Source organism: Rhinoderma darwinii, chromosome 2 (assembly GCF_050947455.1).
Source record: "Rhinoderma darwinii isolate aRhiDar2 chromosome 2, aRhiDar2.hap1, whole genome shotgun sequence".
NCBI classification, from domain to species: Eukaryota; Metazoa; Chordata; class Amphibia; order Anura; family Rhinodermatidae; genus Rhinoderma; species Rhinoderma darwinii.
In genome coordinates, this window is record NC_134688.1 from 275,177,707 (window position 1) to 275,191,541 (window position 13,835).

Below are 13,835 nucleotides of genomic sequence, written 5' to 3' on the forward strand. Positions count from 1 at the left end.
CATTACCAAAAATCGACAACAAATCCACCAAATCGTTTTTTCCGACATTCAGATTTTTTATTTTTTTTTGCGTCAATTCGGCTGAATGAGGAATTGTTTTTTATGGGACGAGTTGCAATTTCTATTCGTACCATTTTTACCACATTATGTTTACGTTAGCGTTTAACTGTAATTTATTTAATTTTGCCGGTAAAGGCAATAATAAAACACAATTCCTCCATGTTTTTTTTCTTTTTTATCCTGTTTATCAATAATCTAAATGAAACTTATATTATAGGTTGTTATGCACACAAAGAAACCAAATATGTGTTTTTTTTTAATGTTATATGTATTTTAATAAATAAAATGTGTGTATTGTTTTCTTCATGCATAATGTTATTTTTATTTTGTTTTATTTATTTATTTTATTACCAATATGCTGGCATACTTCTGCATGCCAGCATGTTGTGCCTGTGCATAGAAATGTATTCTCTAATAGGCATACACATAAGAAAACCAAGGGACCTTTGTCAGGTCCTGGACAGTCTCCATGGTGACGCCGACGCGGCCATTATGCTTCCTGGACCAACGATCACCGTTACAAGGGGGCTCCTTCTCTTGTAAGAAGGTTAACTGCCGAGATCAAAGATTTCTCCGATCCCGGCAATTGCGTGAGGAGCATTGCTATGTATTACATCCCCGCTCTGGTCGCTAATCTCATGGGTGCACTGGCAGTGCCCGCAAGATTATCATGTCACGAATGTATGTAATCATGCAGCAACTGACAACCGCCCATGACACATTTTTGGCAAATGAGGGGAAGGGGTTGTTCCAATGCAAACTCGCTGACGATAATTATTACTGTATTTATTTTTATTTCTTTTATAGCGCCATAAACTTTCAGGGGGCTGTACGTATGAAATACAGAGGGGATCAAATACATACCATATGAATACATGATAAAAAACAAACCAAATATAATACGCAACTTGAACTTACAGAGACTGGTACATGGTACAAGAGAGAGGAGAATTTTTTCAACCCTGCAATGTTTGTGGGGTTTCTTTAACATACAACTTGTTTTACTTGTTTTTACTTTTTGAGACACAGCTGCTTTGTATTCTGTATACAGAGCAGCTGTATTTTGCCCTGACACCTGAATCCATCAGTTAAGAACTTCGATGTGATCGCTAACAGCTCGATCCTGTGTGTCTCTGACACTGTGTATCACAAAGTTGCATAAAGGTGTTCATGACTGTGAACCCTGTAGGTAGGACTTGTTAAGGGTATGTGCACACACACTAATTACGTTCGTAATTGGCGGACGTATTTCGGCCGCAAGTACCGGACCGAACACAGTGCAGGGAGCCGGGCTCCTAGCATTAAACTTATATACGATGCTAGGAGTCCCTGCCTCTCTGCAGGACAACTGTCCCGTACTGTAATCATGTTTTCAGTATAGGACAGTAGTTCCACGGAGAGACAGGGACTCCTAGCGTCGTACATAACTATGATGCTAGGAGCCCAGCTCCCTGCACTGTGTTCGGTCCGGTACTTGCGGCTGAAATACGTCCGTCAATTACGGACGTAATTAGTGTGTGTGCACATACCCTTATTCTTTTGGTTGACTGCTTTCAGGAAATATATTAGGAGGGTACATTCACTTTTCAAGCTTAAAACCAGATATTTGGTCTTTTCAGTTTTTGTGATTTTGTGAGAATGTGTGCGTGTAAACATAGGCATAGATGGCATGCATGAACTCTGCACATCTTCATTTTTCTTTTGGGGGGGTATTGTGTGTCTAAGGCTCTACTAGGGTCAGACTGTTTCATGTCACAAACATTAATATGTATGCATTTTTTTACAGAATTTTTTTTTACAGAAAATTAGGGTTAGATGCAAAATTGCATAAAGGTGCCTATGAGTGTAAAGTGCTGGGTGTCATTCTGTGGCCTGATTTACATGAGCGTGTGCGTTTTGCGCATGCAAAAAACACGGCGTTTTGCGTGCGCAAAAGGCACTTAACAGCTGCGTGTGTCATCACTGTATGATGCGCGGCTGCGTGATTTTCGCGCAGCCGCCATCATTATGACACTCCGTTTGGATGTTTGTAAACAGAAAAGCACGTGGTGCTTTTCTGTTTACATTCAGAGTTTGACAGCTGTTGCGCGAATCACGCTGTTCGCACGGAAGTGCTTCCGTGCGACCTGCGTGGTTTTCACCCACCCATTGACTTCAATGGGTGCGTGAAGCGCGAAAAACAGCGAAATATAGAACATGTCGTGAATTTTACGCAGCAGACTCACGCTGCGCAAAACTCACGGACTGTCTGCATGCCCCCATAGACTAATATAGGTGCGTACGACACGCGTGAAAAGCACGCGCGTCGCACGCGCGTATATTACGCTCGTCTAAATGATGCCTGACAATGTTCCGTGTGTGCACGTTTAGGAAATATAATGTTTGTGTAAGGAAGCATAATTTTTTTGGGGATATTTAACAATTCAAGTTTTATTCGTACATGTGAAAATTGTCACGGCTACCACGGATGCAAAATGTCCAGAAACCCCTGGCAGGGATTCCTTGCACACAGTTTTCCATTTTTAGATATTAGAAAAGTACAGTATATATGTAGTAACAGCCTTTTACACCTCATCATTTCCAATCATCATGTTATATTATGTAGATCATTCTTGTTTTTGTTGTTTTTATGGAAACCTATGAAAAGCTGGCCATACACCCGAGGTAGCTGTGGCTATGCACTTATTTGGCTGACAGCTATATCTTCAAACCTCCCCATAAACATGCACACTTCTCCCCGCCGACTATGCATGTGTATATCAATGGGGGAGGGAAACAAGCGCCATCCACCTCCGAGCAGGATAAAGAATAAGGGCATGTTGAAATCCAAGCTCCCTGTTGCTAATTTCCCCTGCCATCTGCCATCAGAAGACAGTTGCAAAGACCCCATAAATTTTTGGCAGATACACATTGATGTATGGGCGGCTAGCTCAAGACTAGGTTCACAACACGTTGGTTCTATAGTTGACAATATACATCTGGAAAAAAAAAAGTATTCTTACCAATTCTGGACAGTAACCGTAGGCTTTTGTGAGGAAAACTTATGGCAAAAGAGTGTACTTTTGGCATATGTTTGGCAGGTTTACATCTGCTAAAAAATTATTTTAAGAGTTCTGAAAAATGTAGGCTTTTCAAAACAGTACAAAGCCACAAAAAAAGACATGATAGTGATGGACAGGCTACTGTATATGCAGATACACAGCAGCCAGCCATCAATCACTGCTGAGAGGGGTGGAGGGAGGCGTGTAGAGGCAGGGGGAGTGCTCCCTCTATAAATACACCAAACTCCTAACTATGAGTCCGGCGTATACTTTGAACGCTTCTTTTACCCAAATGACGTTTGGATAAACACTGTTTGGATAAAACGGACATGTTTCCATAATATGCTACCCTTACATAGGGCAGCACTGTCTGATGACAGATCCACTATAAGGGTATGTTCACACGCCTTATTTTCAGCCATTTTTCGGGGCGTAAACTCCTCGAAAAACGGCTGAGAATACGGAAGCATAATGTCTCCAAACATTTGCCTATTGATTTCAATGGGAGAAACGACGTATCGTTCTGACGGGGCGTTTTTTTACGCGTTTGAAGAAAACGGCGCGTAAAAAGAAGTGCATGTCACTTCTTGAGCTGTTTTTGGAGCCATTTTTCATTGGGTCAAAAGAAAAACAGCTCCAAAAAACGGCCGCAAAAAACGCCTCAAAAAACGTTTGATGCTTAAAAAATGGCTAAAAATCAGAGACTGTTTTCCCTGGAAAACAGCTCCGTATTTTACAGCCGTTTTTTGTTTTGTGTGTGAACATACCCTACGGTCGATGTTTTTTTTTTTTTTCATGGAAGTATACTTTTTAAATATTTTTTGTTTAAAAATAAGCGTTTATGTCAATTGTATGGCCAAACATGGAGTGCACTTCTTTAGAGTCTAATAAGCTCTAATTTTATATAAAATTAATTATACAAAGATAAGCAAACAAAATGGAAAAGGACGTTTAATCCAACAAATAATATTTTATTTCTGTAAGAGTAACATTCATAGCAAAAATAAACTTTAGCTTATACTGTAGATGCCATAGATATTTTTATGTAATAATACGAAGTAAATATATGAAAAACAGACAATAACTCTACCTAGCAGAGATACCAATGATGACTACTTCTAAAAATACTTATGTAATTTAACCATATAGACCATATAGATATTATGAAAGTATAAAGTGCAGAGCAGAATTGGTACCAACTTCTAGATATGTCTTGGGGGGGGGGGGGGGGGCGTGTTAGGGGGGCACCATCATATTATCATTCTCATCCACATAAGCTGATATTATGTGTGTGTCAAACAGAAGGAAAGGTAGCGATGAAATAATGCAATCCCTATGAATTAGGTCATGTTCACACACTGAGGTTTTTCAGTTAGAAGACATTGATGGCAGATCCTCAAAATAGGCTATCAATATCTGATTAGTGGGCGGTCCGACTCTCGGCACTCCCGCCCATCAGCTGTTTTAAATGGGCCACGGCGCTCATGTGAGTGCTGGAGTTGATTTTACTATGGACAACGTTCAGAAACAGGGCATGCTTACTGTTCATGAATGTGGAGATCTCTGCACAGGGAAGAGATACTGGCGCACCGCTCACACATTGCACCAATATTAATAAATCTCCCCTTAATATGTTTCCGAATACTCCTAGATAAATATCTCAGATGCTGATCATATAACATTTCGTTTCAGATGCTATCTGTAAAGTCTACATTTGTTTCTCTCCCTAAGCTTCCCTCACAACATACACATAACTTCCAATATGAGTTGTTTCTGCACATCTTACTCCTTAGTTGGATTGATTTGCATTCTGAATCTGTATGATTACTTATATCTTTACCTTATGTTATCTGCTTCGTGTTGCCAGAGTGGGATCTAAAGTCTGTGTAGTATGCCGAGACTGTGTGTTATATAGAATTTTATCTGGCCACTTATATGTTGTAGCTACATATCTTCAAATGGTGGTCATCTAGGCAGGAAGTCATGTCGTTTCTAGGCAACTTAAACTAAAAACAGCCGGCAAAATTAGAGGACGGAGCAGTAAAAAAAGATAAAGGGCCAAGCTATACAATGTTCATGCAGTTGCTGAGGTGGAGTTAAGACCTGGGCCGTGTAAACGAGTGCCGATCAACGAGACAGCTTGTTGATCGGCGCTCGTTTGCTCCTTTCACAAGGAGCTAGTATGGGGACAAGCGCTCGTTACTGCGATCGCTCATCCACATACAGTATTATCCTGTCGGCAGTGTATCTCGCTGTTTACACAGGCAGATGTGCTGCCGACAACGATAATATTTTCAGTATTTAAAACGATACGATCAGCCGATGAACGAGCGTTTGCCCGTTCATCGGCTGATCGTTGCCCTGTTCTGTGAACGCTCGTTTGCACGATAATTGGCCAGTGTAAAAGGGTCTTGAGGCTTTAATAAGTGTGATATTTCTCTTCCCAGGTTTTGGAACATCAGACATTTTTTTAATATGCTGCTAACAGTTTACATGTAAGTATCAGTTTGCTAGGCTAATGCCCTAATCATCACCAGTAGATGTAGGTTTCCCACAAGTTCTGTTGAGACTTTTTAAGCTTTAGATTTGTAAAGCTTAAAACCCCTTAAAAATACCTCCCAACTTTCATCAATCGGGAAGAGAGACAACTCATGTGGCAAATATTTTTAACATTAAGCCATGCCTCTAACCATGCCCAATCCCTGTCCACACACACCTAGTTCTCGTTGTGCTCCCACACAGTAACATGCCCCAATAGTGCTCCCCACACAGTATGACACCCCCATAGTATCATTCCCCTAATAGTTCCCCCTTCATAGTATAATGCCCCTATAGTGCCTCCCCATACAGTATAATTCCCCTATAGTGCTCTTCCCTGTACAATATAATGCCCCCATAGTGCCCAAACACAGTATAATGCAGGAATGGGCTTTTATTACTTGAGCATGGCTGGTTTTATAAAACAATTAAAGGAGTAGTCCGCTATCACTAGAAGGGCTACCTAAAAATAAGCTGCTCAAAAGGGAGTACCCCAGCAATCAGCTGCAGTTTGCAGGAGAACCTGGCAACAAGTATTTAATTTTCTTGCAGTGCTACCACAGGGGAAATGTCCCATTGCACGGTGACCATTGAAATCAATGGGATGTCCAATTAATGCACGGACATGCTAGGTCCTCCATAGAGACAGAGAGATTTATTAAAATTTATGGATGAGAGGCTCCCCTCTGTTAACTCTGAATACCTTATTAGGGTATTTGAAAAATGGGTTTAAATACCTGAAAGTTTTATCCATTCTCCAACAATTCATAGACATTTATCTAAAATTTATTAACAGATTGTTCGGAAGGAAATCTTTACATAGTTTTAACAATAGGGCTTATCTAGCTGATGCTGTGCCCAAGAACAACACAGCTCATTTTCTGCTTGTTACACAACATTACGCTTGGAAGATGACAACACTATCGATGAACTCTGGTTCAAATCTCAAACAATAGTTTGGTGTTGTGCATTTAATGGAATATTTGACGGGCTGCTTTAAAGAGGCTCTGTCACCAGATTATCAAATCCCTATCTCCTATTGCATGTGATCGGCGCTGCAATGTAGATAACCGTAAAGTTTTTTTTTTTTTAAAAAACAATCATTTTTGGCTAAGTTATGAGCAATTTTATATTTATGTAAATGAGCCTTTCTAATGGGCAACTGGGCGTGTTTTCTCTTATTTCCAACTAGGCGTGTATATTGTTTTTAGCAGCTGGGCGTGTTTACTTCTTTCACTGCACAATCACACTGTGCTGTGGATCATGCTGGGCTGGAACAATGAGAAGTGCAGGACGCTGATTAGTCACTGATTGGTCAGCCTCATACACTCCTCTGTACAACGCCCAGTTGGTAAAAAGTAAAAACACGCCCAGTTGTCCATTGAGAAACTCATTAGCATAAATCTAAACTAGCTCATAACTTGCTCAAAAATGATCGTTTTTCACAATAAAAACCACTGCTGTTATCTACATTACAGCGCCAATCACATTATGTAGGAGAGAGAGCATTTATAATCTGGTGACAGAGCCCCTTTAACTCTTGAGCTTGCTATAAAGTAGAGACTTTGGATGGCTGAAAAGACCAATTTAGAACATTTTCTGCAAACTATAGGCGCCTTTTCGTGACACGAACTAGCATGACAGACACCAATCAAAGACAAATTTCTATGGAAAATTCCAAATCTGCCGTGTTGAATTTTTTCAGTCTTTGTTATGTGCAGTTCTGAAAAGTTGTTCATGCCAAATGAACGACCTGCATCCCATGAATAGAAGAACAGAGCAGGCAACAGATTAAGTAGAAATCAATTGGCGATTTGTTATTTTAACTTATGGAGTTGTAGTCCAAAACTACAACCCTCACAGACCAGCCATGAATGACAAGTCCATCTGAAATCCCTAGTGTATGGCCAGCTATAGACACACTGAGGTGTGAAACAGATCCTACATATGTATGCTAAGTACAGTATAGTAGCTTATGTGAAAACCAAGTATATAGGCTAGTTGCAGATAATAAGCAGAATGCGTCTCAAGCCTTGTGGATCTGCAATGCATTCAGAAGGGGAAAGTCTTTAATATTTTCCTCTTCAATCAAGAAAACACTGTCTTTATGGTTGCTGAAGTGAAACCACGTGTTCTCATAATTCTGGGGGCTGGGTGATAAATCACAGAGAAGAGGTTGTGTGGAGTCAGATCTCACATAGAGAGAAGTTGGAGGACTCTGTTCACGGTAACCCTCTGTGATCACCTTGGCATATTGGACAGTGTCAACATTGATGTAATCCCTCAATTTTGGATATTCTATAGAGGATGATGTTTGTTTATTGCATTCATGGCCATAATCTCGAAAAGAGTTATCCTTGACTTGATTTTCCAAAGACTGATTCTTTTCTTGACATCTCTCCACAATGTTGAGTTCACTTGTGACAATCTGAGAAACATCACTGCTGTTAAAAGTCATTTTGGGTGTCTATAAAAATAAACCATTGATCATTAGAAGGAAATCACAATTTTGCATGTTGGAACACAATGTAAGTATAACATGAATATCCATCACTAATAAAAAACGGTAACGCTGCCTGGTATTCTGCCGCACTAGGTCCACAGTGACATCACATTAATGCTTCATCTCATTATTTACTGTTGTAGCTAGGACCTAAAACTAGTAACCTCATTGTCAGAAAAAAGGGGGAGATTAGGTGGTAAGGTAACGTAGGTTGATGCCAAAAGCTAGTGGGCAAAAAGACCAACCATTCATAAACTACAACAAGGTAGGACTAGGAAATGTCAGAATCTTATCTCAGTCTGTTTGGAAAATCAGATGAAATAATGTTTATTGTTTGAATATTTAAGGCTGCAAAATGGGACCCACATTTATGTATGTATTCATATTTCAAACTATTTACTACATTATAATTCAATTGAAATAAGAAGGAAGCTTTTGTACAGTTAAAATCCATGGTTTGTAAAAAAAAAAAAACAAAAAAAAAAAAAAACTCATGGCATTAGTTGGTTACCAACCGTGGTCATGTAATTTAACATAGGAGACCAGGAAAGTGTAAAAGAGAGTAGATGGGAGTAAGGGATGGTCATATGATTTGTGCAGCTGTACGGGTCCCTGTTGGACAGAGGTACAGGGCACTTCTTTTGTGTTCATAGGGGGCTTTCAACTTTATATATGTCGTGCATGATATTTTCTGTAGTCAAGTAAATCTCAGAGGAGATGTAAAACTGCATTAATTTTAATAAAACTGGAATAAATTTGATGGTGCTTTGTTACCTGTTCTAAGAAGGCGGCCCAGTTTCCCATCTGGCTATTGGCAGGGTCTGGAACAGCAGGCCAGAAGCGATTCTTCATCCTGTTACGGTAAAATAAAACAAGAGATAAATACTGTTTACTAAACTTATTTGGACACATAGAACAACTGAAAAAACTTTGCAGTATTTAAATACACTTATGGAGAGACAAAATAAGGTCTGTTAAAAAAATGAGGAACATAAGACAGATAGATGGAGATAAATGAGCAATTGTAGATGTCTGGACATGGGGTTAGAAATAGACCAAAGCAGCAATGGAGAGAAATAAGAGTCATAATAAAAACTTATAGTAGAAGAGAAGAATTATAGGTAAGTTATATAGAGAGGTGGTACATGAAGATTTAGAAAATGTTATCAGAAGTGATTACATGAAATGGAAATTATTTGATGACAAAGCTATAAGTAAAAATTCTTGAATAACTGGATTTACCTTTCTTGTTTCATGATGCAGGTGATGATCATTAAAAGGATAATCAGGAATCCAAATAGAATTAAAATCAGGAGCAACATATTGGTTTCTTCATTATCTGGATGGTGAAGATGAATTATAAATGTAAATAATATTTGCCCATGTCCTGAATAATATGTGTTTTACAGTTAGTTATGGGGCTACTAAACATGTGGCAGTGTGGTTTGATATAGATAGGATCCAAATAAAGAGCACTTGAGGTGCTTACACAATCTAATGGGTGCTATGTTCTGATCTCAAGAGAACATCATGTAAATGATGGCTACGGTGGCTGGAGTTTGGTTTACACCATGCTTGTCAATAAACGCCCCTCGCTAAAAATTAGTCACACAGGTTAAAAACCTGACAGAGTCTACCATAAGCATCAGAGAGCCGCTACCGTATATATTTTTTTCTCTATATCCCTGCCAGTCGGCAGTTGTAACATAAGAAATTGATTTATTATGGTAGCAACTAGAGTTCACATAATTTCTCGTTACGGTAGCTATATTTCAAGATTAAAAAGAGTAAAGTCAGTGCTCTACCGCAATGTTTTTCTAAGAACTGGCATCTTCAGGGGCTATGGGGCAATAGCAACAGAAATGGCGTTATATTGTCTTTTAACACCTCGGATTTATGTCAGAAGGATTCTCCCACTAAGATGGCTAGAATGACAAGAAAAGGTCCCAACATATTATTTTTCCGTGTGCATTATCCAATAGAAGACAATGTCAAGGTATTGAGCTTGTGTACATAACACACAGTCAAGGTTTTAGGACACATGTCCCCGAACTTATCCTAATACCCAGACCGGGTTTAAGGCCGCATGCTCCTGGACTTAGCCTGATTTTTGCTGTCTATAATACACTTACTCATAAAATTATATGACAGATCCTGGTAGCAACAGTGCGCACGCTCAAGGACTTGTGAATTTTTTCGTCTAAGGATATGTTTACACTGCGTTTTCTGGCAGGCAGAAAAAAATCTGCCACAAAATTCCTTCAGTAATTTTGAGGCAGATTTTCCATTGCCATCTTTCGCGTCCATTGAAACTGAAGATGCTGGTTCACTGCAAAATATGTCGGGGGACACTGACTTCAATGTTTTCCATTGACATATAACTACCGTGATGAGAAATTATGTGAAATATGAACTGTAGTCACTTCTATTATAAATTGATTTCTTGTGTTGTTACCACTGCACGCTGACCGAGATATAGAGACATTTTACGTAGCGTGGAAATCATTGCCTTTTTATTTTCCATTTGTCAATTTGGATTAAACTTATATATAATTACTGCCCATCACCTACTGGGGTTTCTTTGCATTAATATTTCTGCACATGGCATTGTCGCATGCAGAGGCCCTGTACGGCGGCATACAGAGTCCCTTCGGATCTGTATCATGGACCTGCAGGCACCCCAAGAGGCAGTGTATTCCCCCTACAATATCTTCATAGTGCAGCATGCAATGCGGCACGTGACAATGTTTTTCTTGCACATTCACATTGAACTTGTGAGAAAAAAAACACTGTGCCTCGAGGGACTTTGGGGTACAGTATGGGCCAGAGCAGGTTAAGGCTGCAGTATTATTGATCCTTGTTATACAGCCATGTTCGTGAGGCCTAAGTGTTCTAATAGAGGCCCAGGCTGTTAGTAGAACCCTGTCTTTTAACGGTAAAAGCTAGATTTCGAGGTTCCGGGAGAAGAGTTGCCTCTTAGTCGATGACGCCCTTTTCAACATGCACATATGGCTTACCTAGTACAGCAGTATGAAGCATTATAAAAGTCCCATTCACACTGCCTCCAGATGTTGAGCTTTTAAGAAACACTTGATATATGGTTGACGGGATCAAATTCATTATGTTGTATTTTGTAGTTGAGCCATTTAGTGTTTCGCCTAAAACAATATAATAGAATATTTATTTCCGTAAAGTGCATTAACCCAGTAATGATTATGATATGCTTTGTTATACAAGTCCATTTTAATAATTTACAACCAGCAGTAGAGCAATGAGAGCCTGTAGATCAAAGGGTTAATTAAAGAATATGTCTTCCTTCAGTCATATTGTTGAAAATGCTATACCGACAGTTCTTGCATATGATTTTTTATTTTTTTATTTCCCAAATATATTTTTAGAGGGAAAATATTCTTAACATAGGAAACCTTACTATAGGGTATACCAATCTGTATTTATTATATTGGATTTCAATCTTCTTTTAATGGCACTGGGTTCACATATGCCAAATATTTAGAAACAGATTATATTTTTGGGGTTTTATATAGATGTCAAATTTTGTTATTTTTGGTACTTTGATGATTCTTCACTTGGATTCTAACAGGCAAACATACATATGCAGCAGAGGGTGGGCTGAACAGATTATCTTTTTAGAAACTTGGAAAAATATTTTTTCCAAAAAGAAGAGGGCAACTCATCGACATATAATTTCAAGTTGAAACATTCTTTAAAGTTGCATTCCATGCATTAATATTTATCAGCTATCCATGGGATCGGTAATAACTGTTCGACCAGTGGGGTCCAACTACTGGGGTGCTTACTGATCACCAGGGTGTCAGTGGTGGGGGGGGGGGGGGTTAAAATAAAGTGGTGGCAAGTGTACTTTAAAGGAAAGGTACATGTTACTCTTCAATATGTTGCAAAATGATTTAATAATTTCTCATAAAGTAAGCAAGTATCACGTAATGTTACATTTTTACAACTGTTGCCATTTTGTTTTATTTTTACAGCAACTCTGACTGAGATTTTGCTATAGTTGCCAGGAAGGCCCTTTTGAGAGTAGTCACTTGTATAATGTAAAAACACAGCAGTTTCCTTTATCCGTCTGAATACAGATGGTGTAGCCAGGTTACGGCACAGTACCATCTGTTAGGGACTGATCATCAATTTAGTTATCATTGTAGTGAAAAGGGGAGAGGAATCTTATAGGTTTACGTCTATTTTATGTCTTAAATGAATTACATGAATCAGATTCTATCGACTTACATTGTGATATTTTTTAAGTGTTTTGTGTTTTTATCATCATTGGACATATTGTACAACTAAGCTTCGGTTTTATAGTGAGGAATTATTTTAAAAGTGGATGACCTTAGCAGTAATGGTGATGATGATGATAATAGCTGTTTTATTTGGAAAGATCATCAAAATCCCACAACAGCTGTCTACAGGTGGGGTTGTCTTCCTTTTGGAGGAGATCCGCGCTTGGCTTAATTCCCCAGTTATGTTTCAAGGCTCTTTTTGTGGGTCGGACATTGACTTACATGGAAGCTACCTCAAATAGGTGGCACTAGAGAGATTGTTCTCTTCTCTTGAAGGAGAACTAGCATGCATATTTTCTTCCCATCAAAGCATGCCAACTGTTACTGGCAGATTGTAATGTAAACTCCAAGCAGTAAATCCAACATTAAGCTGGCGATACACAAATTAGCTGTCTGGCAACTATTTGCCCTGATTCCACCATAAACATTGGCTGGGCGAGCATGTTCATTTCATTAGCGAGAGGGATATAAGCTGCTGCCAAACTCCTCCACCCAGGGTTATCTTTTGAGGTAACAAAGGATTAGACATGTTAAAACACAACATAGTTCTTTACCCAAAACAGATGTTGAGGCTTTAGATCAGTGCGATCAGACGACTTTTATCTAATGTGTATCGCCAGCTTTATGGTAATCTGTACACATCTGTACAAAGCTTTTTCCATTCATTACACAGATGCTAAATAATATATAGATACAAGAAGAAAAATGGATTAATACCATCCAGTGTAATAACGATAAAAAATAATAATTTGCAAAAAGCCTGAATAAGGACATTTTCAATCATGTCCGCTTTTTATAATTATCTGGAGAAATATGCTGTCTTCCGAAAGGAGCTATAGTCAGCATCAGTTGCCGTTTCATCGTGATCAGATTTTTTTTAATGTGAAATTTTGAAGAAAAAGATAGAAACAAAAAAATATACATATTCAATGTAATATTTGAGAACACCATTGTATATTTTACACTAAAACCTCTTTTTGTCTGTGCTTTGTGAGAAACATGGAATAAATCTCTTACTATGTTCTTTTCCACTTGTGTCAATCCAGAATATGGTGTAGTTGGTAATAAATCCATTGCATCTTTGCACAGGAATTGGCTTCCATTGCACCACCGCCTGGGACTTGCTGACCGTTAACAATGTGATTTCTGGAGAAAAGTCTGGTGCTACAAAGAAAACATTTAATATAAATGATACATGTTTTGGTTTTTTTATACATTTTATACACTCTATCATCCATTGCACCCAATAGATCATGTATATCAACCAGCAGAAATTGTGAATTCTACATCTTTTTCTCACTTTCTGTCTTGGGCCAATAACTTTTGAACCACTGTCGACTTGCTTATTTTATAGCCTCATTGTTATTAATGAAATTG

At 38.7% G+C, this 13,835-nt stretch overlaps 1 protein-coding gene across 1 annotated transcript in view; it reads right to left on the bottom strand.

The window, feature by feature from the left end:
• Positions 1-6,742: 6,742 nt before the first annotated feature.
• Positions 6,743-13,835, bottom strand: part of CSF3R (colony stimulating factor 3 receptor) — a 45,413-nt gene continuing 38,320 nt past the window's right edge. The window contains exons 12-16 of the mRNA XM_075850537.1: positions 13,476-13,622; positions 11,160-11,300; positions 9,385-9,481; positions 8,917-8,995; positions 6,743-8,106 (exon numbers count right to left, since the gene is read on the bottom strand). Of these exons, the coding sequence (XP_075706652.1) occupies positions 7,666-8,106; positions 8,917-8,995; positions 9,385-9,481; positions 11,160-11,300; positions 13,476-13,622 (905 nt within the window). The 3' untranslated portion in view covers positions 6,743-7,665. The remainder of the gene's footprint in view (positions 8,107-8,916; positions 8,996-9,384; positions 9,482-11,159; positions 11,301-13,475; positions 13,623-13,835) is intronic.